The sequence below is a fragment of the Astatotilapia calliptera genome, chromosome 9 (assembly GCF_964374335.1).
Source record: "Astatotilapia calliptera chromosome 9, fAstCal68.1, whole genome shotgun sequence".
NCBI classification, from domain to species: domain Eukaryota; kingdom Metazoa; phylum Chordata; class Actinopteri; order Cichliformes; family Cichlidae; genus Astatotilapia; species Astatotilapia calliptera.
The window spans coordinates 31,474,228-31,501,038 of NC_137430.1; the positions used below are offsets into that span (position 1 = coordinate 31,474,228).

A 26,811-nucleotide genomic window follows, 5' to 3' on the forward strand; every position below is an offset into this window, starting at 1 on the left:
GTAAAAATAGCTTCAAATACAGTCATGACAATAAAAGAATATGACTTTAAGGACTTAACAACATTACTTCAGTTATAGTACACCAACATCAGATAGGGGGCTGGGATGTTTTATTCTAAACATGAACTACTGTTACAGCAACAGACATGGACTACATGCCCCACAAAACAAACACATGCCTGCTCCTCTCGTTAGCTGAAATGAACTGCTGGCATATTTGTTTTACATCTATACTGTCCAGTCTCTCCTGGTGGACATGGCATCACATTATTCATGGTTACATACAATTTTAGACTGATGTGGACCAAGCCTAGCACCTACTTGGCAACCTTGAGACCTCAGAATTAGGGAGACATTCAAATGGGCTGGGGGGATATACATGTACATATATATACAAAAAACTTGAATCTTACAGTGTTTATTTATAAAATAAGATAAAATAAGTTAAATGTAACCGTTATTACCGGAAACAGCCCGGGGGTGTCCAAATTCAGAGGCTGCGCCCACCTGAGGACCCGGCCTTTGTGGTCTAAGTGGGCCGGGTCCTCCGAAAGCCAGGTAGACCGGAAATGAACGACTGTGAAATTGGACGGTCTAGCCTTCAGAATTACGTCACCTGCCGTCTGCTCCTTGCTGTCTAAAATATAACCAGACGCTGGCGTAGATGGTCGAATAAACTGCTGTTTTCACACAGCAGTTTATTCAGCTGTGTGAAAACCCGGGAAAAATCCTCCCGAGAGATTAATAAAGTTTTATTTAATTTAATTTAATCTAATAACTTTAATCTCAGCCAAAACGATTTACTCACCAACAAATAAAACACAACTAAAGCACTGAAAAAGGCCAAACAATAACACGTTTAAGTTATTTGACGTTTACACAGCTACATTCTCGCCTGAAAATGTGTTAAAAGTTTATTTTGCGACCCAGAAAGAGTAATAAGAGTAATATTAAAACTAAGTAGCTGCAGTAATAGTAGCCATTGTTGGAAACTGGAATTGGCTGGGCCGGTCTGGGATATGGTTTTCAGTTTTGTTGTCCGGGTGGAAAATCAGGAGAAATTGGGGGGAGAATGGTCGCCCCGGGAGATTTTCGGGAGGGGCACTGAAATTCGGGATTTCTCGGAAAAATCGTGAGTGTTGGCATGTATGGCCTAGCATAGCCTGTAACGTTATTGTGACGGACACAATATATGAGTGAACTTGACTTTAAGTGACTTACAGGTTTCTTTGAAAACCAATTTCTTATATCCAGGTTCTTCCTTTGCGCTGCCATCCTCCTCTCCTCCTGGCAGCGCAGGTTTGTTTGCCGCTGCTGAAACTAAACAGAGCTCCCTGAAAAGCTCAGCCAATCACATTGGCCATATTTGTCACATGACGTAGGACTCCAGTAGAGAACGTAATTTAACTCTTTCTGCACCGCTCGCTGAATGAGACGCTGACAGATCTTTTTTTTTTTTTTTCTTACCATCGGGTTTGTTTTTCTTTACTCGAAGAGATCAAATTATTGGTGGGGACAATTCAATAATTGCTGGTGGGGACATGTCCCTTCCGTCCATGCCAAATCTACGCCCTTGGTTCTCCATCATCAAAGTAGATGGAGCTTGGAAAGAAAGCGAATGGACTTCTTTAGGTTTCATGAAGATGTTGCATCTCTCACCCCACTGTTGGCAGTCACCCATCTCCAATGCAGTTTTGAGATGGGTGACTTTGAAAGCTCAGAGCAGGCGGCAGACCAGCATGCACAAGCGCAAACAATGTGCGGTAAATGCGGGAAGCTTGCACCAGCCTGTAGGCTGTACGGAAAGTCAGAGAGGGACATCATTCTTCTTCTGCTCTTCTGCGGCAGTTGCCAGCTTAAATTTTGGTGTTTTGTCACCACCTGCTTGTCTTCACAGCTCACAGAGTAGTTGAGCGCTCACCGTTTATTTTTTTTCACATCTATTCAAAAAAGGCTGAAAGTGGAGTCCTGCACAGCAAAATCTCCAGTGTTAAATTAACACTGTGTTACGGCCGAGACCGTTTTAGACGAGGGACAGGACTCAAATGCAGGACGCCGAACAGCACGTAAGTAGATTTTAAGAATAATGTTTAATGACTTCACAAATATTCATAAACAAAAGGTGAGTTAGACAAGTACGACGTTCCACCACTGAATCTAAGTAACAATCTGGTCCGGGTCAGAGGGGACAGCTATTCCGGGAACTGGACTGGAAAGCGAGTCACATTAGATCCAGGAAAAGGTCGGGGTCACTGTAACAGAGTGCAGATGTTCAGATACGGATAAGGAGACATATGAATATGTTGTTGGTTCAGAATCCTCCTTCGTACTGCGTACTTGCCACAGGTGGTCGGAGATGATGTAGAGGGGTGAGTAGTCCGGGTGTGTAATCCAAAAACTCCTGGCGTGGAGGCAGAGAGGCAGGTAGGTGATTCGAGTAATAGCCTGTGGGACTGCCAGATGGTCCAATATCCAAGTAGGAGCTCTTTGGCAGGGATTGGCAGTTAGGTGTAGCTAAGAGAGAGGCGCACAAAAAACAAACATACAGTGAGGCAAGGTGATTCACAAAATACATAGGGAATCATGGTGGTGGCCTGCACTGACTGATGTTAGCAGAGAATCTGGCGAAGAGAGCTTGAGTACGCTGGCCTTATGAGTCCCCGGCTAAATTACCCACAGGTGTAAGCGATCAGCAAAAACACTGAAGCCCCTCCCAGGGGTGGAGACGCCAGCTCGGAGGGAGACACAGTGGCACACACCCGGACCATGACACACCGGAGATTTTGCTGTGTGGCACTGCAGAAATCCCCCTGCACAAAAATATTAAAACACACACTACACACACTTGTACTTCTGTATTTTTAACTAGGGTTTCTCCTGCTTGTGCATCACCTTCCTCCCTCAAAATGCATCACTGCATTTAATCCTGCTTGTTCAAATTCAAATTCAAATTCAAATTTTATTTGTCACGTACACAGTCATACACAGTACGATATGTAGTGAAATGCTTGGACAACTGCTCGTGACCTAAAGAAAACAAAAAAGGAAAAGGCTATGAATAAGATAGGAAATAAATATGAAACATTAAAAAGGGTAAATTTAACTAGGAAGGAATAAAATATAAATTAAGGTTAAAAATGAAATAACTGTACAACACAAATTAGAATGAAGGGTAAATTTAACTGGGAAGAATAAGATAAAGATAAATATATAAATTAAAGTTGAAAATAAAATAACTGTACAACAAAATACACAATACACAATATAGAACTATATAAGAATGTATGAAGAAATCTAAATATAAATAAATATATACACAATAACAGCAGCTGTACAAGTATTAACCGGAAATGAAGAATATAGTGACCAGTGTTGTGCAAAACCAAAGTCCAGAAAGTCCAGTGTGTGTGTAAGAACTGTATGTGTGGGTCAGTACTGTGTGGTGGTGTGATTGAGAGACCGTATCGCCTGCGGGAAGAAGCTCCTCCTCAGTCTCTCTGTGTTGGTCTTCAGGGAGCGGAATCGCTTTCCTGACCTCAACAGAGAGAACAGTCTGTTGTTGGGATGGCTGAGGTCCTTCACGATCTTCCTGGCCTTGGTCCAGCACCGCCTGCTGTAGATTGAGTGCAGGTCAGGGAGCTCGGAGCGGATGGTGCGCTCAGCTGACCGCACAACCCTCTGTAGAGCTCGTCTGTCCTGCATGGTGCTGTTCCCGAACCAGGTTAAGATGTTTCCCGCCAGGATGCTCTCTATGGTGCACGAGTAAAAGTTCCTGAGCACCTTGGAGGGCAGTTGGAAGTCTCTCAAGCGTCTGAGGTGGTAGAGACGCTGTCGGGCCTTTTTCACCACGGTGTTGATGTGACAGGACCATGACAGGTCCTGCGTGATGTGAACTCCGAGGTATTTGAAGCTGTCCACTCTCTCCACTGGGCACTCGTTGATGACGGGGGTCTGGTAGTTCCTCTCCTGCTTAGTGCTGAAGTCCACTATCAGCTCCTTTGTCTTACTGACGTTTAGAAGGAGGTTGTTCCTCTGGCACCAGTTCTCCAGATTCCTAATCTCCTTCAGGTAGGCCGTCTCGTTGTTATCAGAGATCAGGCCCACCACGACGGTGTCGTCAGCAAACTTGATGATGGTGGTGGAGCTGGTAGTGGCCACACAGTGGTGTTCTGTCTTTAACTTTGAAACCACTTCCCTTTTATTTTCACAAGCCATATGATACATGGAAATCCAAACAGTTATCATGACTGACATGAGTTTTTAATAACTGCATATTGTATGCCAAAAACATTAAAGTAATCAGTTCATTAGTGATTCTATTATATATATACTGTAGGGTATTTACCTCAAGCTTTGATGTTGTAATTAAAATTAAATTGAGCACTTGATAAGAACCATATTTGACATTTATAAGATACTGAGCAGTAAGTACCAGAGTCAAAACTGCACGTAAGCTAATTTTGTGTATATTTTATTATTTATAGGATCAATAAAAACCTTTTTTTGTACTTTTATCTCCTCATGCAGCAAAACAAACTCAAATTTTAAAACAACAAAGACATTTATAGGACATTTCACATGAGTAAACTAGAACAGAAATGGCGCAGCACCGACTCCACTGACAAGAATCAGGAGGTTCTGACAGAATTCTGCTGCTATTTATTGCACAGTTTAAGTAAAATCAGAAGACCTAATACATAAATAAATAAATAACAACAATTCAAAGGAAGTCTCTGCAAATGCTGGCTGCCAGCTTCAGACAGGTGTTTTTTCACCTCCATTATTCAATGGGAGACATGGATATTTCAAAATCTGTTAAGTTCTGACAGGCAGTTAGCAAAGGTTCCACCTAGTGGAGAAAATACATATTGCTGTAACAATAAAGCTTTAGCACTAATTGTTACACTTCATATCCTTTATTACAAACAACTGTTTTTAGAATACTTACAGAATTAAGCGCTGCTATATGAACATGTACATGCTGCTAAAAGGTTTTGTTAAAGCAACATTTAGACAAGCCGCAAGTTAAGTGTTCATACACAGCTAGCAAAGCTTAACTGGTTGTGCTTTTGCCAAAACCAGAGACAACAAAAATGCATGCAGTCAATTTAATCCATGAAACGAAATAAAAAGTATGTACTAGGTTAACCAACTATATCTGCTGAGGTTCTGGAATCTCAAAGGCTTTAAGCACAAATATTTAAAATTAGGTACACTAGAATAAAGATGTGAAACACCAGTTTTTTGCAGGAAAAAAGTTTCTTGTTGTTAATTTTAAGTAATGTGTAAGTAAATTCAGAGAATGCATGAGTAACTTTAAGTGTGGCATAATTTTAGGTATTTTATCAGGATGGAGACAAATTTTACTCTGAGTAATTTTGATTTCTTGGTATGTAGCTTATAAATGTATAAGGTGACTATAAACATCTGATTATGTAAAACAAAGCCTCAGATTAGCATACAGTCTACATATTCATTTCTTTGAAGCATCCAGTACAACACGGTGTAAATGCAGCTGTTATCAGGAAGTAACTAGTTTACGGGGTAAATTTCATTGTCTGTACTTCTCGATCAAATCCTCAAAGCAAACATCACATCTGTAGTCTTTTTATTTACTTGATAATCCTAACAGTCCTGGTACTTTTCTAATACTTAGCTGAATACTTTAAAAGTTTAACAATACTTGCTTGCACCAGACAGCACGTCTGAGGTCATAACTGATCTGATGGACTTTCTCGCAGTAACACTAAACAGGAGATTAAAGCTGAATTCTGTGAAGCCTGATCTTAAACTTTGAAAGTTTGACCCAATGGTCTGGCAGTTTTGTCACAGCAGTGTGTGCAGTATTCATGTGTTGGTGTGTTTTTAGAGCACACGGCACTCTGAATGTTTTTCCACAAAGGTCAGCACAATAATGCTTACATCTGCAGTTTGCATTATTATTATTCAGTTCATGTGCAGTTACGGTGTTAACGTCATTTTAACGAGATTAACGCTAACAGCACTATTTTTTACATGATAAAAACTACCAAAGAACTTTCCACTCTGAGCACAACTTAAAGGTTTAATTCCAGCTTAGATAAGCTTATGCAAATTTAAGATGCTAATCTGACCAAAGGACTTGCAACATTGATGGCAGTTGAAAGGTTTCACTCCAGCGTGGATGATCTGATGTTCTCCTCATTTGGCACAGCTACATCTTTCACCACGGCTGTCTTCCTCTGCTTATCCACCACTACTATGTACATTCACAGCATAAGAGGCCATCCAGGTGGGTCTCTTTACATTGCTTTCATGTCCTTTTACGTCAACACCTTGCAGTCTAGCCAGAACACCAACACTTCTTATTAGCCTGCACCCACGTGCACTTCTGACCTGTAGTCAGTTGACTGAAGTAGGTGCACTGAAACAGATAGTGCTCAGAGTTGGAGCGGTACGAACAATACACCTGTCACTCCTCTGACTTGCTGCTTGACGGTGAAGGGAACTCTGGTGCGATGTCGTGTTCTGGCGCATCAGAAACTGCTTGTCAAATAGAATTTACTACAGCACAGAGTAGGAGCGTCAAAGCCAGAATGTGGTGTGAAGAAAAGGGGAGGCATAGATGCTCTGTATGTTTTGTTGTTCCCTGCATGTTTGATGAAAAAAGATGTCAAAGTACCAACTCCATCTGATGTCCCTTGATTTCCTCACTGTTTACAATCCAGTACAGTACAGTGAGCTTAGTAGAAAAGTCTTACAGATCCATTTCTTGGATGGTATTTGTTTGGTGATGGTTAATCCTCCTGCACTCTGCTTTATAATCCAACTGCAAATCCTTAGTATAATCCCATCTTCCAGGTGTGTCTGCTCTGCACAGAGTTCGGAGGAAGGACGATTGAATCTTCTCAAAACACTGATTATTGGATTATCTCCATGGATCCCTATCACTCACCCTCCCTCTATGAGCAAGTCTGAACATGCGAGTATACGTGCTGTGAGACTTACACTTCTTTTCAGTATTCACCACATGTTGAATATTCAAAATCAATGCAGAATTAGTTCTCAGTCATACAATATATCTATTACAACTTAACCCCATTTCTTCAAGTGGCTTTTCCTTCTGCAAGCCACCAATGCAAATAAGAATGTGTTCTTCAGCCTAATTAAATAACGGCTACACAGGCACGCTCACTGACTCACAAGAGGTATTTCTGCAACTTTATAACACAAGTACTACTACCACCAAATATTACTGTTTTGAAGGGAAGAGACTAAAATGTAACTGGGACATTTTGGAGCATGAAGAGCTTCTAGGAAAAATACTTGTTATATATATGCTGTATATGCAGATTCTTACATTTGAACTTTATTACTCACTGCAAGCCCAGAAACACTACCTCATCAGATCTAACTGTGATATTAGCTGACACCCTTTACAGGAGATTTCATCTGAACTCTGTGGAGCCTGATCTCAAGGCTTTTAAGTCCGTCCCTGCAACCAGAAGAGGAGATTTTCATCTCTTCGGATTCACTGTGACCAAATGATGGGAGTGATTTCAGCCCTGGATGATCATGTTGATGTTTGCACAGAGCAGATAATGAAGTGAATGTTTTTGCACATTGGTCACACTGAAACTGTTTATTTACAGCGTGGGATCGTTTGTGTTTGGAGTATGAACTGAGATTCTTGAAGCTTTTGTCACACTGGTCACAGCTGTAGTTTCCTTCAGTGTGTGTACGTTCATGAAGTATACGGCTATTTGAATGAGAGAAGCTTTTGTCACAGTATGTGCACTTGTATGGTTTCTCTCCTGTGTGGACTCGTTTATGTGCTTTAAGCTGACCTGCAGTGGTGAAGGATGACCCACACTGGTCACAGACGTGCTTTTTAACCCCACTGTGAATGAGTTCATGGCGTTTTAATGCACTAGGTGTGGGGAAGCCTCTGCCACATTCTTTGCAGTAGTTCAACTTTTGTCCAGTATGTCCACGTTGATGTATTTTTAGATTCCTTTGATGATAGAAAGTTTTTCCACAAAGGTCACAATGAAACTCTTTCCCACCACCACAGTGATGACAGGGTTGAGAACTGGATCCATCTGTGTCGCTCTGCTTCTAAACAAAGACACAAAGAGAGTGTAAGTCAGTCCTTCAACATTTTTATCCTGAATGTCACTTAAAAAAAAGAAAGAAAGAAAAGAGTCCCTACATCATTTTTATGGTTTCAATTATAACATTTAGGTTATGTTACAGATCACTACCAAAACTGGAGACTCCTCAGCTTCCTGGCACTGGTACCCTCATTCACTGGCGATGCCACCGGGGTCAACAGAACAACTGAACTTTCAAGCAAATTGCCCAATCCTATACCATGATAATAACAATATAATAATACAGTGGTACCACAACAAGTAACAGTAATTCCACAATAACATCACTCTAATACTGACACAATTCTGCAGCAATACAGCAATAAGGCCACTGTAATGAAAAGTTTAAAGTAAATCTGAGTGCAAAAATAGATCTGACTGCTGGGTCCACCTGACAAGAAGGACAGGAATATGGTACTGTTGAAATCCTACTACACATACAGACACATAAATTCAATCCATTGCATCCTTAAACAATAGTCTATATTACCGGCAACAAGTCAGACTCACTCCCGATGGGTGTTGGACTCGCTGCCCTTTGTCACAAATTCTACCAGTAGTAATAGTAGACATAACGATGACCAGTACTACAAAATGCAATTTTTATTTCAAAAAATGTAAGCAAATTCACAACTGAAACTAAATTGGATGACTCAACCAGTGTCCCATTGAAATGTAGTAGAATTACTAACATGCAAACACAATTGAATAAGCCGAGTTGTTCCAAACAGTCAGGCTAAAATGACAAGATAACAATATAAATACATACCTCACAGTAACTGCACTTGTAGAGTCTCTTTCTGGTGTGGATCTGTTGGTGTTCTTTCAGGGAATGTGGATATTTAAAAGCCTTCTCACACAGGTCACATTTATAGGATCTCTCTTCGGTGTGGGTAATTTTGTGGATTTGTAAGTTTGCATATGTTGTAAACCATTTGTCACACTGATCACAGCAGTACACATCCTCTCCAGTGTGAATGCGTTGGTGTTTATTTCGGCGTCCAAGGTTGTTAAAGGTTTTCCCACAAAAGTCACAGCTGTACGCCTTAATTCCAGAGTGGGAAACTTGATGAGTCTGTAAGGCATCGTTGCGAGTATAAGATTTACCGCACTGATCACACTTGTAAGCCTTAACTCCACTGTGGATGAGTTGGTGATTTTTTAGCCCACTCTTCTGTCTAAAAGGTTTTCCACACAAGTCACAGCTGAATGGTTTCTCTCCAGTGTGGATGAGCGTATGACTATTTAGGTTATTCTTTAGAGTAAAACACTTTCCACACAGGTTACACTTGAATGGTTTAACTCCACTGTGAATGCGTTTGTGTGTCTTTAAGGTATTCCTCAAACTAAAAGATTTTCCACACAAGTCACAGCTGAACGGTCTCTCTCCAGTGTGGATGACTTGATGTCTTCTTAGGTTAGACTTTACAGTAAAATCCTTCCCACACTCCTCACAGGTGTATGTTTTCTCTCTCTTTCTTCTGTGAGGTTTGTCGGCTTCCTGAGAGCGCTGACTTCTCGCTCCATGTTGGTCCTGCAGTGACAGAGATACAAACAGAGGCAGTGAGTGAAATGCAGTCGTGGAACAAACCGAAACTTCAAACTAGTTTTAAACCTGAAGGTTGAAACAAAATCAAGGCTGTCAAAAACAATGTTTACAGTAAGGCAAGGTTCAGTACAGATGAGAATTCAAGCAGAAATTCTGTGAACTATTTGAATATCTTTCAGAGATTGTCATGGTCATATATCAAATCAAATCAAATCACTGTTATTGTCACATCACATGTGCAGGTACACTGGTACAGTACATGTGAGTGAAATTCTTGTGTGCGAGCTTCACAAGCAACAGAGGTGTGCAAAGTACAATAAAATAAGAACAAGCAAAATATAAGAATGGCTAAATCTGAGAGTTATATGAATAAATATATGTACAATATAAGAGTGTATGCATATTACTGAATGTGTATACTAAATATGTATGTCTACGTGTGTGTATACATATTTTACAAATTAAATAGAGTAAAACAATAAAATATATAAAATATACAGTGGTTGGTAGTTGACATGTGCAAAACAAGTGGCATTTATATACAGTATGGCGTGCATAATGTTGAAGTTCCAGTAGTGAAGCTGAGGTGTCTATGACGTGTTCAGCAGTCTGATGGCCTGATGGAAAAAGCTGTCTCTCAGTCTGCTGGTACGGGACCGGATGCTGCAGAACCTCCTTCCTGATGGAAGCAGTCTGAACAGTTTATGGCTGGGGTGACTGGAGTCCTTGATGATCCTCCCCGCTTTCCTCAGGCAGCGCTTCCTGTAGATGTCTTGGAGGGAGGGAAGCTCACCTCCAATTATCCGTTCAGAGCACCGCACTACTCTCTGGAGAGCTTTGCGGTTGTAGGTGGTGCTGTTGTCATACCAGGTGGTGATGCATCCAGTGAGGATGCTCTCAATGTGGGCGACCATGGCTCAGGGGGTTGGGAAGCGTATCTGTCGCCGGTTCAATCCCCGGGCTCTCCGTCCTGGTCGTTGTGTCCTTGGGCAAGACACTTTACCCTACCGCCTACTGGTGTTGGCCAGAGGGGCCGATGGCGCGATATGGCAGCCTCACTTCTGTCAGTCTGCCCCAGGGCAGCTGTGGCTACAACCGTAGCTTGTGTGTGAATGTGAGAGTGAATGAATAGTGGCATTGTAAAGCGCTTTGGGTGCCTTGAAAAGCGCTATATAAATCCAGTCCATTATTAATGGCACAGTGATAGAAGGTCCTGAGGATGCGGGGGCTCATGCCGAATCTTTTCAGTCTCCTGAGAAAGAAGAGGCGCTGCTGCGCCTTCTTCACTGTTTTGTTTGTGTGTACTGACCACGTAAGATCCTCAGCCAGATGTACACCAAGGAAGCAGAAGCTGCTCACTCTCTCCACAGCAGCGCCGTTGATGGTGATGGGGGTGTGTACTTCTCTGCACCTCCGGAAGTCCACTATCAACTCCTTTGTCTTTGCGACGTTGAGGGTGAGATGGTTGTCTTGACACCAGTGGGTCAGGGCGCTGACCTCCTCCCTGTAAGCCGTCTCATCACCGTTGGTGATAAGACCCACCACTGTAGTGTCGTCCGCAAACTTCACAATGATGTTGGAGTTGTTAGTGGCCGTGCAGTCGTAGGTGTAGAGTGAGTACAGGAGAGGGCTCAGTACACACCCCTGTGGTGCACCAGTGTTCAGTGTGACGGGGGATGAGGTGATGCTGCCCAGTCTGACCACTTGGCGTCTGTCAGACAGGAAGCTATGGATCCAGCTGCAGAGGGAGCTGCTCAGTCCTAGATCCTGCAGTTTCCTGTCCAGCTTCGAGGGAACGATGGTATATCAGGATTGTGATGCATTAGATGAGCCCAGTGAAATATAGAGCATTCCCAGAGTATTTTAATTTAACAAAACACCAGCACTTGGTGTCCCTGTATCAATTTACTCACGCAGATTTGACTGCAGGTGCCATGTAACTACAGCAACAACTGTGACTGGCCTCTCTAGTACAGTTAATTCACGGTCTCAATATAAGAAATGTTAATCTCGGCATCAATAAAAGGACACATTCGTTGAGAAAAGTACTGAACACACGGGAATGTCCAAAGAAGACAAATATCGTTTCTCCTAAAAATAATGGCCACAACAAACAGGATACAGGAGGGGGATAAAACACCAGGACAGCCACAAACATAAATGCTGGCAACGACGTAGACTGCTTATGTAGAGCTTATAATTTAACATACGAAGATTGACCACATAAGTCTAAGTCAGCCAACACTCTGTCATGTTGGAAATAACTCTTTATTTTTCAGTATATTTTTCAGTAAGCAGATAGTGACAAACATGCCTGCTGCGCCCAAACTTTAAAGAGCCACTTTACATCATTTCTGCCAATAAACAACAAAGCAGTCTCTCCATGGTATTTCTCATTCAACGGACAGAGAGCACAAAGACGACTGCCACCAGCTGCAGTGAGTCTGTTGACCCACAGAAAAGTGAGATACTTTCCATGTGGAGGGGCGTGGCCTGCAGTGCCGTGCAGGGAAGGCAGACGCACCTGCACAGCATCCGTAATCATGCCCGCCGACTTAAATATTGTACTGGGTCCTGTGGTTGTGGTAATGTTGAGCTGGCAGCGGAAGAGCTGCAGCTCTGTGTGCATTGTGAACAGCAACCATGTGTGTGCTAATAAAGAATGCTGTAAAGCATGGTAATGTCACCGGGTCTGCACGGCAGACCCAGGACTGGGCCAGCAGAGGGAGGGGCCGGTGCAAATGGTGGCCGACCTGGTGTCACCAGTGACTTCAACATGATCTCCTTTTATCTAAATTACATATGAGCAGAAATGCAGGACAAGAGAGCCATACTTAAAAAATGCTTTAAAAATTATTGTTTAATTGATTGATGTTTTTGTTCCCGTTTCTTAGTCTGATCTTTTTTCTTGTTTTAATTTCAGAGATTCTCTATGTGTGAATATACTGAGGTTGAGAAAGAATAACAACACTAAGCCTGATGTTACCTGAGACCGTAATAAAACCAACAGCAGCCGATAAAGTGCACATAGTTATATCACTGTAGCTTAGCAGTGATATTGTGCTGACCTTTTGTGTTGAACTCATTGTTTCCTCTGTAGTGGCCGACCTGAGTACAGGTGGGTGAAAATGTTCTTCTGCTGCTCCGTCAGACTCTTCTCCTCCTGCTGAACAGCTGGGATACAGAACAGATCTTTGTTAGGCAACCATCCTTGAAAAAAAAAGAACCTACGCAAATTAACATTAAGAAGATTGACTTGTTCCAGCAGCTGCAGGGTGGTTTCTGCAGGCTGAAGAACAGCAGTCACTGCAGGAATTAACATCTGCACATTGATTGTCTATTAGAGGAACAAAGTGAATGCAGACACACACAGACTCTCTCCAAACCCGCAGAATAAAAGCTGTCCAGCTCTGTGTGTCCATCAAAATGTTTTTTACAAATCCTGCTGGAATCAATGTTGTTACAGCTGCAGTCAAAGCAAGATGGAAATATTTGAGAAGGAAATGTTTAATCCAATCAAACCAAAAGTCTTAACAGGTAAACACAGAATAACTGCAGTTTGGTTCCCCATTATAGCTTCAGAATTGACATTTGTGACAGCAGGTGCACAAACAAGGTGATCAATTTATCCCTACCAAGTTAAAACAAACTATTCTAAAATAATTAAAGAGTGAGGATGTCAAAGTTATTGAGAGAAAATAAATTTCTCTTCCCATTCCTCTTTAAGTAAAAGAAGCAAACTTCAAAAGTCATATATGAGATCTGCCCAACTGATCACACAACTGAAGTGTAATCTGGACGTGAACGAATGTGTATTTTGTGAAAACAAACCTGAAAGCCTGACTCACTCCTGGCTGCAGTCCAGTGGGATTCAGTTACCACGCTTAATGACCTCGTGAAAACCAGCCTATTATTTTACGTGTTTAGTAGCCATATACATGTAGAAACGTGTCTGTACAGCAATACCACATAACCTGTGCTATATTTTATAATCTAAGCATCTAAGTCTTTAAAAGGAATAAAAAAAAGAGATGAGAGTGTTTATGATAACACATTTCTCCTACTTGCCTCCACACAATGAGCCGTACATAACGATGTAGATGCGCAGACCTTTTTAGAGTCGACCTTTAAAAAGAGCTGCAGTGATCGCGGTCAGCGCTCCTTTTGTCTCCTCTGCTCCTCAGTTTGTTCTCCTTCAGCGTGTAAACCATAAACGGCAGGAGACCTGCAGCAGTGAGCAGCGTCCAGCTTCCGAAGCGTGGATCGCGACACCCAGGTCACGTGACCAGGACTTAAACCTTTGGCGTAATCAAGTCAAAATGATGGAGCTATATAAATATATAAATATATTTGAACGGCTACTGTCACATGACAGAAAGCGAGAGACAAAGAGTGGTGAGCTCCATTGACTCCCATCAGCAGAGAGAGGGGGAGAGAGCCACACACTGCGCTGTGAATTCATTCAAATCTCTCAATAAACGCGCCTCTGCTTTTAAACAACACAGGATGAAATCTTCAGCTCGGGCTCCATCCGCTCTTTTTTTCTACTTTCACCTGAAAAGAAATTGCCGAATCGTTTGACGTCATTGTCACGCTAACCCGTTACCCACGCGCTGCGCAGCCGTGACGATATGCGCTTCCGGTGTGAATATATCATAAACAAATCCACAGCAGAGTGAAGTACAGGAAGGTTTCCTCGTGTTCAGAGGCTGCTGAGCAGAGGAGGATTTAAAGATGTGTCAGAATTATCTAGGCCAGCGTCTGGCTTTTATTGGCAGTGTGTAGAACAAACCCGATGACACGAACTGACAGAAAGCTAAAAGTCAACCAAACACATGCAACGTTGCAAAACCAGCTGTAAACCTGTGTGCTTATCACAGTAAACACAGCATCCTTTCTCTGTGTGTTTCGCATCATAAACTGACTTCTAAATAGATTTATTCTGAGCAACACAAACAATAAAAGATGGAATATTTTGCTGAAGCACAAAGTTTTCTGTCTTTAACCGTCTCAGTATTTTTCTTTCCTTGTTTTGCGGGATTTCTCCAAAACGTGTAGACCGCAGCTACTGACAGTCTGGTATAATAAGTAGTTTGTTGGGGTTGTGCAGGGCTCGTCTGCGTCACTCAGCAGCATCCATCAACATGTAATGGTAGCCGAAATGGCCAGTAGGTGTCAATGCGGGGATGGGTTTCTGATTATTTCAGACGGGTCGGATGTTGCGGTGTTTCACGCTTTGCACATTCAGGATCTACCCAAGACTAACCGAACTGACATTAATTGCTCAGTTCTTACCCTACAACCCACAAACCGAGAGAAGGGGTGAAGCTGGAAGCAGGGAGCAGAAACCCACGTGGTTATCTGTAGACCCATCCCATTTCCGGCGTATTCCACCGGACACGAAGCCAATAGCGCAGACAGGGCAGCACGAGAGTTGAGGGCAAGCACCAGAAAGAAGTCCCTCCTATCTCCTTTTCCTGATCACTTTACCTTAACACGGATGAAAAACGTCATGACGTGAAGGAAAGATGCGAAGATAGATAGATAGATAGATAGATAGATAGATAGATAGATAGATAGATAGATAGATAGATAGATAGATAGATAGATAGATAGATAGATAGATAGATAGATAGATAGATAGATAGATAGATAGATAGAGCCTCGCTACATGCTTCCTAACCGCGGCGGGGGATTGTCTGACCGGCTGGAGCGGCATCTAATAACCGACTCGCAAAATAAAGCAAAATAAAAACAAACCAACAAACACGAAAACACCAGACATTATGATACAGACTTATAATTTACACCGATGTTTTTTTTTTAATTCTATACACGTTAAGTGAGCGCGAGAGCCCTCGGTGCGCTTGCTTGTTGCTGAAGTCAAAGTAAACTTTATTGTCATCTCCGCTACATACAGAGAAACGAGATGACGAGGCTCCAGTTACAACAATGCAAGTAAACAAACAATAAATATAAGAAGAGTAAGAAAATAAATATACACATTAGGACTCGGGGTAAAGGATCAATAACAATTTAAAATGTATAATTTACAGTTTGATGATTTAAAGTCTCACACACAACCTGTTGAAGGGGGAGGGAGACCCGCTGCTTCCAGATAGAGCACATTTCATTCATAATGTTGTAAATGTAAGTCCATTATGTATTCATGATTTGCTCCTGGATTGTGCGAAGTCCCAGAAATAAACCTTAGACAAAGTGAATCTGTGAACTAAGGTGTAGGTCTGTTAGGTTATGTTGTGGTGATCCTCGTGTTGGGGGATTTGTGTTCATACTGGAGTGCAAAATTAAAACCAATGGAAGATGGAAAACCAACAACTTCCCACTACGATGAATCAAGGTTTGACCACATTGTTTTTGGAGCCAAATAAGGACCTCTTAATGATTGATAATTGAAGACCAAATAGTTTATTGATGATTTATATGATGATTATAAAATATTTGCTCTAATTTTAGCTAACAGACTTAAGATGGTTGTTGACTCATTATTTATGAAACACAATCTGGCTTTATGCCCAAAAGACATATAACAATATCAGATTGGTTTTAGATATTCTGGATTATTCTGACCTAATAAATAGCAGTGGTTTCATATTATTTTTAGAGTTCTACAAGGCCTTCGACACGGTGAAGCATGAATTTATATTTCAAGCTCTAGATAGATATGGTTTTGGTACTTACTTTCTACGTTGATTAAAGCATTATAACAATAACAGCAGTGTCAAATTAACAAACAGTACTTCACCCAGATTTAACATACAAAGAGGGAAAAGACGAGGCTGTCCCAAAACAGGTGCCTGTACCTGTTTTAGTTAATTGCCCAACTATTGTTTAACCATATGAAGTCAAGCAATGTAAAAGGTATATCGCTAATTGGCAAAGATTTACACATAACACAGGTAGCTGATGACACTACATTATTCCTAAAAGATGAGTATCAAATTTCTATTGCTATTGAAACAATCTCCACATTTCTTAAAGTTTCTGGATTGTACTTGAATATTCCTAAATGTGAACTTATGGCAATAAAAGAATGTTCAAAAACAGCTTTGTGTAACCTTCCAATAAAACAAGAAGTTTGTTATTTAGGTATTTGAATAACCAAAAACCAGGAAAGAAGAATTGATCAAAATTCTATCTTATTCTAGTGAAACTCAAACACAGATTTACTCTGTGGCTCTTAAGAGATTTATCATTAAAAGGCAGAGTATTAAAAACTAAAGCAGATGGCATCTCTCATCCTACATACGCTGCATTGGCATTGCACCTTGATAATAAACTCATAAAAGAGGTTGATAAGTTACTTTTCAACTTTATTTGGAAAAATAGGACACACTACATTTAAAAAAACAGTTCTTATGAACTCCTGTGTCAATGGAGGACTTAATATGTTAGATTTTAACACTCTAAATAACACATTCAAAATAAATTGGTTAAAAAAAATCTAATTACTAATCCTACATCCATTTAGATACTATATCATGTTTTCTAAGTTAGGTGGCACTGATTTTTTCCTTACTTGTAATTTTAATATTCATAAAATCCCCATAAAAACCTCTGTTTTTCATCGCCAAGCTTTTTTTTTTTTTTAACATGGACTCTTATTTAGAAGCAGAACTTTAGTCCACACAGTTATTATATGTAGAATAACAAGGATATCTTATATAAAAGAAAATCTCTCTTCTTAGGGAGTTGGTTTAGGAATAATATTGTTTTAGTCGACCAATTATTCAATTCCAATGGTATGCTTTTTTCCTATAAAACATTTTGTCTATATTTAATAATTTAGCTGTAAATCGTGATGATTATACAAAAACATTTGGCTCAAAACCATCACAGGTTTGTATGCTTTTTAAGAATAAACCTAATATCACTTCATTCCACAGGCCGTTGGCATCTTTATTATAAACTTTTGTTGGAAGATGTGCTTTTCTAAGAATTCTAAAAACAACAACAAATCTATCAGATCTTTATTTCAGGATAGTATAACCACAGAACCGTATGTAATTTTTTTTCTGGAACCGGTTGCCTGTCGATATTATGTGGAACGAAGTTTGGAAGACGAAGTTTTTAATTACCAACAAAGTTAAAGACATTTATTATAAATTAATACACAGAATTTACCCATCTAAAGATTATCTTCACAGCAAATTCAAATTAGACATTGATGCAAACTGCAGATTTTGTCAAAAGTGCAAGGAATCTACTATGCAGCTTTTTTGGTTTTGTAACCTTGTGCAAGACTTTTGGCCGAGATTATGTGTTTTTATCTCAGAAAATGTATTTAAAGGATTTGTACTGTTTTGGCACTATGTATTATTTGGTCTACAAAAACACCAAAGACATTTCAACATTGACAACAACAGATGTGTGATTAACTTGTTAATCTTAATGGCTAAATGTCATATTCACAAATCCAAACGTTTTGGAAGACATCCCTCTTTTTATGTATTTTCCTATGAGCTTGTGCAATATCTTAATTCAATTAAGAACTCTACTAACCCAAAAGCTATAAAAACTATGGTTGTGTGTAAAAAAAATGAAGATCCTTCGATCACTTTACTCTTTGCTTTGATCAGTTAAACTTTTCCCCCTAGCAGGTTTCCCCTGTAGGTTCTGAATAATGTTTATTTGTTTGTTTATTGTATACATTTTTTGGTAAGCATAACACCTATAATATAGTACTGTTTAACTCTAGTTTGTATTGTACTGATGTTTAAATAAAGGTTTGTAAAAAAAAAAGAAGAAGAAGCAGCAGGGGGAGGAGACGAAGAAGAAGGAGGAGTGTGCGTACTGTGCTCTTTGCTGTGTCTTTCCGCCGTTTTAAAAATGGGCACTTTTTGAAGAACCCGCATCAAAGTATTGTGGAGAAGCGTCGTGTTAAATCTAATTGATGAACGGCAATTTGTCAGGTATGTATCGCAGCTGCGAAGACGAACGTACGTTCTCCTGCTAGGTTACAGCTGGTAGGAAGGTGCGTTCAGTGTGTCTTTGTAATTTTAAGTTTCCATATCAAACGAGATGAAACAGTTATTTCTGGATGCGCAATTGTTCGCTGAGTTTGGTAAAAATGTGTTTTTGTAAACAGCGTGATGATTTAAGTCATTTAATCTTTACAGAACATGTGAGCGAGGCTAAAAGAGTAATTTTTTTATGTTTAGTAAACTGACGTTTCTAAATGTAACTGCTTTTATTTTATTAGTTCTGACGAGGACAGCTGAATGATGTTGTTGGTGAGCTTGGATTAAATCATCTCTAAACAAAGAACTTGTCCTCGTGGTGACTGACTTGGGGAGTGGAGGTCAGTGAGCCCATTGTCTCTGCTGGTCCGACTCCAACTACAAAGCCGGCCCGCTCGCCCCCTCCTGAGTCTGAGAGGAGATCCAGAGTAAGTCAGTTATAACTACACTGGTTGCTTAACTTTATCATTTTCTACAGGGTCTCTCTCTCTTAGCTCACTTTGGTTTGATTTCTGCCTTCTGTTTAGCCTCTCTGTTTGTCTGCCTCAGTACTTTAATGTTTTAAGAATAAGAATAGGAATAACTTTATTTATCCCGAGGGAAATTCTTTTGTCATGTACATGCTCAAAGCAGCAGGAGAGACAGACTTACTTTTATCATTTCAGTTAAACTCTTTGTTTCCCTTCATATGAAGGTGATGTCTGTGGAGTGATCTATGTGGAGATTGTGGGAAATACACATGTTGCAGTATTTCAATAAGTGTCAATAAATCAAGAAGCAAAATAATATTTAAACTAAAACACATTAAAAGAAGTGTTTTGCTTGTAACTGCATACGTGCCTGCACAGGGGCGGTTAGAACAGGATGTACTCAGGATGTGGCATACACGATCACGGGCCTCATAACGAACAACAGGAAACAGCTGGGGGTGAAAGGGTCTCGAAACGGCATTCTAAGTGTTGTAAAAAGCAGATGCAGCTAACTGTCGCTGATGCATGATATGTAACTTGCTCATGCATCTCGGGTGTGTACAACCCTTTAAATAAAGAAGTTCTCGGGCTTCCTCTTTTTCTCAGGGTTCCTGGGCTGTTGACCTGGTATTTTCAGTTCTTGTTCATTGTTTATCCTCTGCATGTTCTACTTCCTGTTTTATTGTGTTAGCCTTACTCTGTGCATTATGTTCTAGCTCCCTTCCCATTTATCATTAGTTCATTATGCTCAGCTGTTCTCTCACCTGTCTCTAGTCACTCATTTTTCAGCCTGTGTATTTATGTTCCTCAGTTCCACCAGTCCAGTGTCGTGTCATTGATGTTATGTTGTCGTTCCCGTCTGTGTTCAGTTATTTAGCCAGCCACTCAGTCTTTCAGTCAGCTAGTCAGTCTTGCCGTTGCTGCTTTGTCCATTCACTCGCACCAATAAATCCTCTTTGTTCTGCACCATGAGTCCTGCGTTTGGGTCGTCTCTTCCACGCCTCCACACATCTGTGAGATCTACCCGACTACACTGAGGGTGGTATCGTGTACGTCTCCCACATATGTGCTTAATACATAATTGTTGTGTACTGGACCTGATCTGAGTATTGGTTGTTTGTTCTCAGCCCAACATAAAACAATCGGGACAAGAGGCTCAGCATGACCTCATTAAAAATCCACTTTTCTTCTTTCATATTCTTTCTGACGTCTTTTCTTGTGTAAGCTGCTAACTCTTGTGATGGAGATTTCTTTATTTTATGTGTTGATCATATGTTTTGACAAAATGACTTTAGTAGTATCTATAGTACATTTTGTGTGGCTTTGTTCTACATACAGGAAAACATCAAATATGTATTTCACAGGTTATTCCACACACAGATGGGTATTGTGAGTGAGTTGGACTGAAACTCCCAGGCACCATGAGACATGAGGCAGATAGTGAGACTCCTTCTCCTTATCTCCAGGGAGGAGGTGTTGAGATGAAAATATTTGAAGTGCCTCAATTCTATGCTTTATATTAACTAAAATGCCATATAAGCATATAGTGTAATATTAAGTGGCCCTGAAAAATAAAGACATTAGACTACGTGTCCTTGGGGGGTAGAATGCTGTAGACCAGCGGTCACCAACCTTTTTTGCACCACGGACCGGTTTATGCCCGACAATATTTTCACAGACCGGCCTTTAAGGTGTTGCAGATAAATACAGCACAGTACTATTTAGATACAGAAACATTTATATAATTATTTAGCCTTGTTGCACAAACATGCCTGCATAACTTAATAAATATAGAATTTGAAAAGTAACAAATGGTATCTAAAAAGATACACTAGCTACTAGATACATGTTCTGAAGAGTTTTGGCAAATAACCATTTGACATGTGCGTCTCACCTGCTCTTGTTCCATCTCTGTTCTGTCCTCATTCTCCTCTCCATCTCTCTCTCTGTTCCTCTCTCTCCCTCTTTGTGCTGACAATCAAGCCAAACACCAACATCATCAAATATACAGTTGAAACCAGATATTTATATACCCTTAAGATAAAAAAAAAGATTTTTTTAATTGTAACATCAAATCAGACTAAATGTTTATTTTTATAGATCGATAAATATAAAAAAACATATTTGTTAACTTTAAGAGTAAAGAGAGAAACTATCTGTATTTCTTAATTGCAAATGGCACCAAATTGTATTCAAAATTGAGCCACACTTATGGAGCTCCACAATTATTTTCCTGGTGTTTTGGTTGACATCTCTTGATTTTCCCATGTCAAAGAAACAGGATCTGTGTTTTGCCTTATATGGATCCACAGGTGTGCCACCAATTTTCTCACATGGACTCTACGAACCAATCAGAAGCTTCTTCAGCTCAGAATAGAATCGTCTGGAGTTTTCTTATTAATTAACAATAAACTTAGTGCATATGTGCTCCTAAATTTGATGAAAGTGATAAAAAACAGAAAGCTCTGTCTCTCTTTATTCTGACATTTAACTAATTTAAAATATATTTCAATATTTATTTATCTAAAACAAAACAAGTTTACTCTAAATTGATTTTTAACAGTAAAAAAATGTTTTTATGTTTTCTCCCTAAAGTGTATCTAAATATCTGGTTTTAACTAGAGATGGACCGATCCGATATTACGTATCGGTATCGGTCCGATACTGACCTAAATTACTGGATCGGATATCGGAGAAAAATAAAAAATGTAATCCGATCCATTAAATATCACGAAAGCACCTCACAAAACTTGCAACACGCCGTAACTCACCTCAGAACGTTAGCACGTCGGAGCAGTATGCATCACGTGATAGAGCGGCTGTGGCATGCGGGACCTGTCGGTGGTCTGGATAGCATTTGGAGCTTAGCTAGCAACCCGGCATTTCATCTCCGACAAAGTTATGTAAAGCAAGTGTGTAAGTCCATCTCTGAATGTTTGTAAAGCATTCCCACGTTAAGCTTAATAACCGATATATGGAGCGACTGCCTCTTCTCTCTCTCACCCTCTCTTGCTGCTACTTCAATCATGAAACTGCTTAATGATCAGCTGATCGGCTTTTCTGTCGCGAGTCCGTCTCTCTTGTTTGTTTTTGGCCCACTTTGCACCAGAAAGAGGAAACCAGCGGCTGAACAACAGCAGCACGTTTAAGCTTGATAAGCTGTTGTTAGAATTTATCTAATATTACTTTCTACACCAGGATCTTTTTCTACGTAGCTGACGCTGGTAACTGTCCAGGGGCGGATCTAGCAAAGTTTAGCCAGGGGGGCCGATAGGGCATGAACAGGGAAAAGGGGGCACAAAGACATACTTTTATTTCTGATTCTCATTTAAAATGTCTAGCTTTTAATAAATAATTATCTGACACCCAAAGTTTTATTCTGATGTAAAATATATAGAAGTCCATTACTGTATAGAGTAACTATTAAGTCTAATATATATACCCTAGTAAGCTATAGTGCTTTTTCCTTTGGGAAGGTACCATCTGTGCAGTCTGCAGTTCTGTTGAAGAAAGATGTTGAATCTATTTAATATTTCTTGAAAAATAATTTATTTCTGTGCATTTTTTTCACACTGCATCAAATTAAGGTTGATTACGTCGATTAAGCATCATGAGGTGGAGCGTGAGGGGTGGTTCCCTATTTTTTAATTTATTTATTTTTGTTGTTGCTGGGAGTTGGAACCCTATTAGTTAGGTTGCTTAATATTTACGCTAAGTACTCTTTAAAATACCAGAATAGGGAGGATGGTGTAGGTTTAAGTTTATTAGACTGATCAGTATTGCTGAACTATGAAATATTTTTTTTGCATACAGGTATAACAGAATAGCTTTAGTGTTGTTGTTGTTTTAAACTTGATTATGAACTTATACAAAATGCAGCAAGATATTAAAAAAACAGTTTTATTGATTAAAAAATACTATATCGGATTCATATCGGTATCGGCAGATATCCAAATTTATGATATCGGTATCGGTATCGGACATAAAAAAGTGGTATCGTGCCATCTCTAGTTTTAACTGTGAATATACTGCTGTGTATTGAAATTCCTCTTGTTTGGCATAGAATTATATTGAACAACATACACAGCATAATCAATAAGATAACATCTACCTAAGTTTTTTTCTTTGAAAGACGCCCCTTATGTCCATTGTTGTGTTCATCCGTACATAACTAAAAACGATTTAGAGTTATTTATTTAGCCGTGGAGGGTAACAACTAAAAATATGGAATAAACACACATGTAAGCTAAGACTCTCTAAAAAGAAAAACAGCATTGTTGTTCTGCTTTTCATTTTGCCATTTGTTGATTCACTCGAAGAGTGAGAAGCGTAATATGGGCCAAGTAATCAGTTTGATATCAATCTTTGGTGATACACCGTCATATTTACATTATTTGTACAATACGAGTGATTTGCTTTGGTACCTGGTTAAACTTAAGCTTTGCTCTGTCTGCAGCAAGCTTGCAGGCAGCAGCTTCTCCCCCCTCGCTCACATGCGTAACTGCTGTCCTCAGCTAGTACCTGAGCTCGGGTCCTACCAAAATTAGGGGGAATTTACGACGGTGTGCAATGTGCTTCGAATGTTGTGTGTTGTTTTTGACAAGACCAAGAAAAAAGTCAGTCGAGACCAAGACCACGTAAAAGTTGTCTCAAGACATCCAACTCTACTGGTACCTAAAAAAAAAAGAAGATTTATACATGACGCACGTGAAAAGACCTAGGAAAACCGAGTTGACAATAAAAACGATAACAAAATAATGCTGAAAACCGATAAATGAGCTCACTTCAAATATTTACCACAGCATAGCGTCCCCAGGCACCTGAGACGTTTGGCAGATGGTGAAACTGTTTATCTTTGTGAGGTAAGAGGGGGCACTTGTTGATGAGCTGAAGGTATAGACCTGATGTCACTGTTTGGGTTCTTTGTCATTACAGGAGAAAGAAGTGAAAGCAGGCCCAAACCTCAGCACATGGATGACATCAACCAAAAACATCCAGCACCAGAAAGTAAAGATGAGCCAGCGGCGATCCCTGTGGAAAAGACTTTTCCTGCTATGAAGCAGCTCAGAAGACGCAAGCACGCCAACAGGGAGGAGAGAAGCTTGAGCTGTGATCAGTGTGGAAAGACCTTTACTCAGATTGGTAGCTTAAAATCACATCAGCTGATCCACACCGGTGGGAAACCATTCAGCTGTGATCAGTGTGGAAAGTCTTTTACTCAGATTGGTCACTTGAAATCACATCAATTGATCCACACCGGTGTGAAACCATTTAGCTGTGAGCAGTGTGGGAAGTCTTTTACTCAAATTGGTAGCTTGAAATCACATCAGCTAATCCACACCGGTGTGAAACCATTCAGCTGTGATCAGTGTGAAAAGTCTTTTACTCAGATTGGTAGCTTAAAATCACATCAGCGGATCCACACCGGTGTGAAACCATTTAGCTGTGATCAGTGTGGAAAGTCTTTTACTCAGATTGGTAACTTGAAATCACATCAGCGGATCCACACCGGTGTGAAACCATTCAGCTGTGATCAGTGTGGAAAGACCTTTACTCAGATTTGTAACATGAAATCACATCAGTTGATCCACGCCGATGTGAAACCATTCAGCTGTCATCAGTGTGGAAAGACCTTTACTCATAGATCCAGCTTAAAAGAACATCAGGTTGTCCACAGCAAAGTTAAACCATTCAGCTGTGATCAGTGTGGGAAGACCTTTGCTCTGAGATGCATCTTAAAACAACATCAGGTCGTCCACACTGAATTTAAAGCTTTCAACTGTGATCAGTGTGGAAAGTCTTTTACTCATATGTGTAACTTGAAATCACATCAGCTGATCCATACCGGTGTGAAACCATTTAGCTGTGATCAGTGTGGAAAGTCTTTTACACAGGTTAGTAGCTTGAAATCACATCAGCTGATCCATACCGGTGTGAAACCATTCAGCTGTGATCAGTGTGGAAAGTCTTTTACTCAGATTGGTAACTTGAAATCACATCAGCTGATCCACACGGGGGTGAAACCATTCAGCTGTGATCAGTGTGGAAAGTCTTTTACTCAGATTGGTAGCTTGAAATCACATCAGCGGATCCACACCGGTGTGAAACCATTCAGCTGTGAGCAGTGTGGGAAGACCTTTACTCATAGATCCAGCTTAAAAACACATCAGGTCGTCCACACTGAATTTAAAGCTTTCAACTGTGATCAGTGTGGAAAGTCTTTTACTCAAAAAGGTCACTTAGAGAGACATTATATGATCCATGTTGGAGTTAAATCATTTATCTGTGATCAGTGTGGAAAGTCTTTTACTGGGATTGATAGGTTAAAAATGCATCAGCGCATCCACAGTGGAGAGAAACCTTTCAGCCGTGACTAGTGCGGAAAATCTTTTACTGGCATTTGTCACTTAAAATCACATCAGCTCATCCACTCTGGTACTAAAAAATTTGTATGTGGTCACTGTGGAAAGGCTTAAACTCAAAAGAAGGGCTTAAAATCACATCGGCTCATCCAGTATGGAGTTAAATCATTTGTATGTGGTCAGTGTGGAAAGTCTTTCATCCATAACAAAAGTCTATTGAGGCATCAAAAGACCCACAAAGTGTCCTCCTGTGAGAAAAGGGGCAGACCAATGGGACATTACCCTGACAGGGTTCATTTGAACACAGTGGGAGAAACAGGAGTTTGAACAAAAGTTCTTCTGGATGCTGCGTCAAACTTAAAAAGCTTGAGATCAGGCCTCACAGAATCGCAGCTTGTGTTCCATTTTGTTTCATGCATTTAATTGACTGGTGCATCTTTGTTGTCTTATATTTTGGCAAAAGTTTAGCAAGTTAAACTTCACTGGCTGTGTCCACAAACAGCATACAGACTTAACATTATTCCCATCTTCTGATAACAAGAAAAGGCTAAATGTCAGAACAGTTCACCTTCTGGGTCAAACTATCAGATCCGTTACTGTTTATTTGGCCATTCATCGTGAGGTAATTATCAGTGTCACTGCTGTGCCACTTCTGTTGCAGCTTACCAATGTGCAATGTGTTTTCATTAGTCCCTGTTGTCTTACAGGATGTGAGTCTGTTTTGATTCATGAAGAGACAAACCATGTTTTTTTTTTTTTATGTTGCACTGAAAATATTATTACTGTAAGTCGTAAATGTCTGTCATTTAACCAGGCAATATGTAAACACATTTACTTTATCCTATGAATAAAATGAATTAAGATGTAACGCATCTTTCTTATTGTCTGAAAAATTGCAGCCTGCGGTCCCAGCTGACTGTAACTTAGGTGTGGTGCCACCTTCTGGCAACACCATGGAGAATGTTTGTGGACCGTTTTGACCTTTTGATTCTTGTGTCTGGTCTTTTTGTGGGTCCCTATTCGCTTTAACAGCATCTCCAAGGATTTCAAACACAGATTCCTGCATCCTCAGGACATGTGGATTTGCTGAGGACACAATTTCTTTGAAGGAAGTACAGGAGATTAAAAGGATTTAATATAAAACACAGTAAAGATAAGGTTTATAGGGTATAATCAACGTAACGTTACAGGAAAAAAGTAGGCACAATTGAAAAGACAGAAATTATAGTATATAGAGACTAGTTGGACAATGTAGAAGAAGCAATTGAAGTGAAAGAGAAGAAGATTGTTGGGTCTGTGTTTCCACAAGCTCCACTA

At 40.1% G+C, this 26,811-nt stretch overlaps 2 protein-coding genes across 3 annotated transcripts; one reads left to right on the forward strand and one right to left on the reverse strand.

The window, feature by feature from the left end:
* Window positions 1-1,939: 1,939 nt before the first annotated feature.
* On the reverse strand, window positions 1,940-12,908 carry LOC113029707 (uncharacterized). Of its 2 annotated transcripts, XM_080306708.1 has the most exons (4): window positions 12,750-12,908; window positions 8,902-9,666; window positions 2,338-8,097; window positions 1,940-2,252 (listed from the first exon to the last, which is right to left on the reverse strand). In XM_080306708.1, the coding sequence occupies exon 3, from the start codon at window positions 4,252-4,254 to the stop codon at window positions 3,430-3,432; it is 825 nt and encodes a 274-aa protein (XP_080162834.1). In that variant the 5' UTR covers window positions 4,255-8,097; window positions 8,902-9,666; window positions 12,750-12,908; the 3' UTR covers window positions 1,940-2,252; window positions 2,338-3,429. The 2 variants fall into 2 exon arrangements, with proteins under 2 accessions (XP_080162834.1, XP_026036489.2); XM_026180704.2 differs by lacking the exon at window positions 1,940-2,252 and having other exon boundaries at window positions 4,456-8,097.
* A 5,539-nt stretch (window positions 12,909-18,447) lies between these two features.
* LOC113029700 (uncharacterized) lies at window positions 18,448-26,362 on the forward strand. Its single transcript, XM_026180696.2, has 3 exons — window positions 18,448-18,614; window positions 18,905-19,090; window positions 24,068-26,362. Exon 3 carries the CDS (start codon window positions 24,103-24,105, stop codon window positions 25,507-25,509), a length of 1,407 nt encoding a protein of 468 aa, XP_026036481.2. The 5' UTR covers window positions 18,448-18,614; window positions 18,905-19,090; window positions 24,068-24,102; the 3' UTR covers window positions 25,510-26,362.
* Window positions 26,363-26,811: the final 449 nt, after the last annotated feature.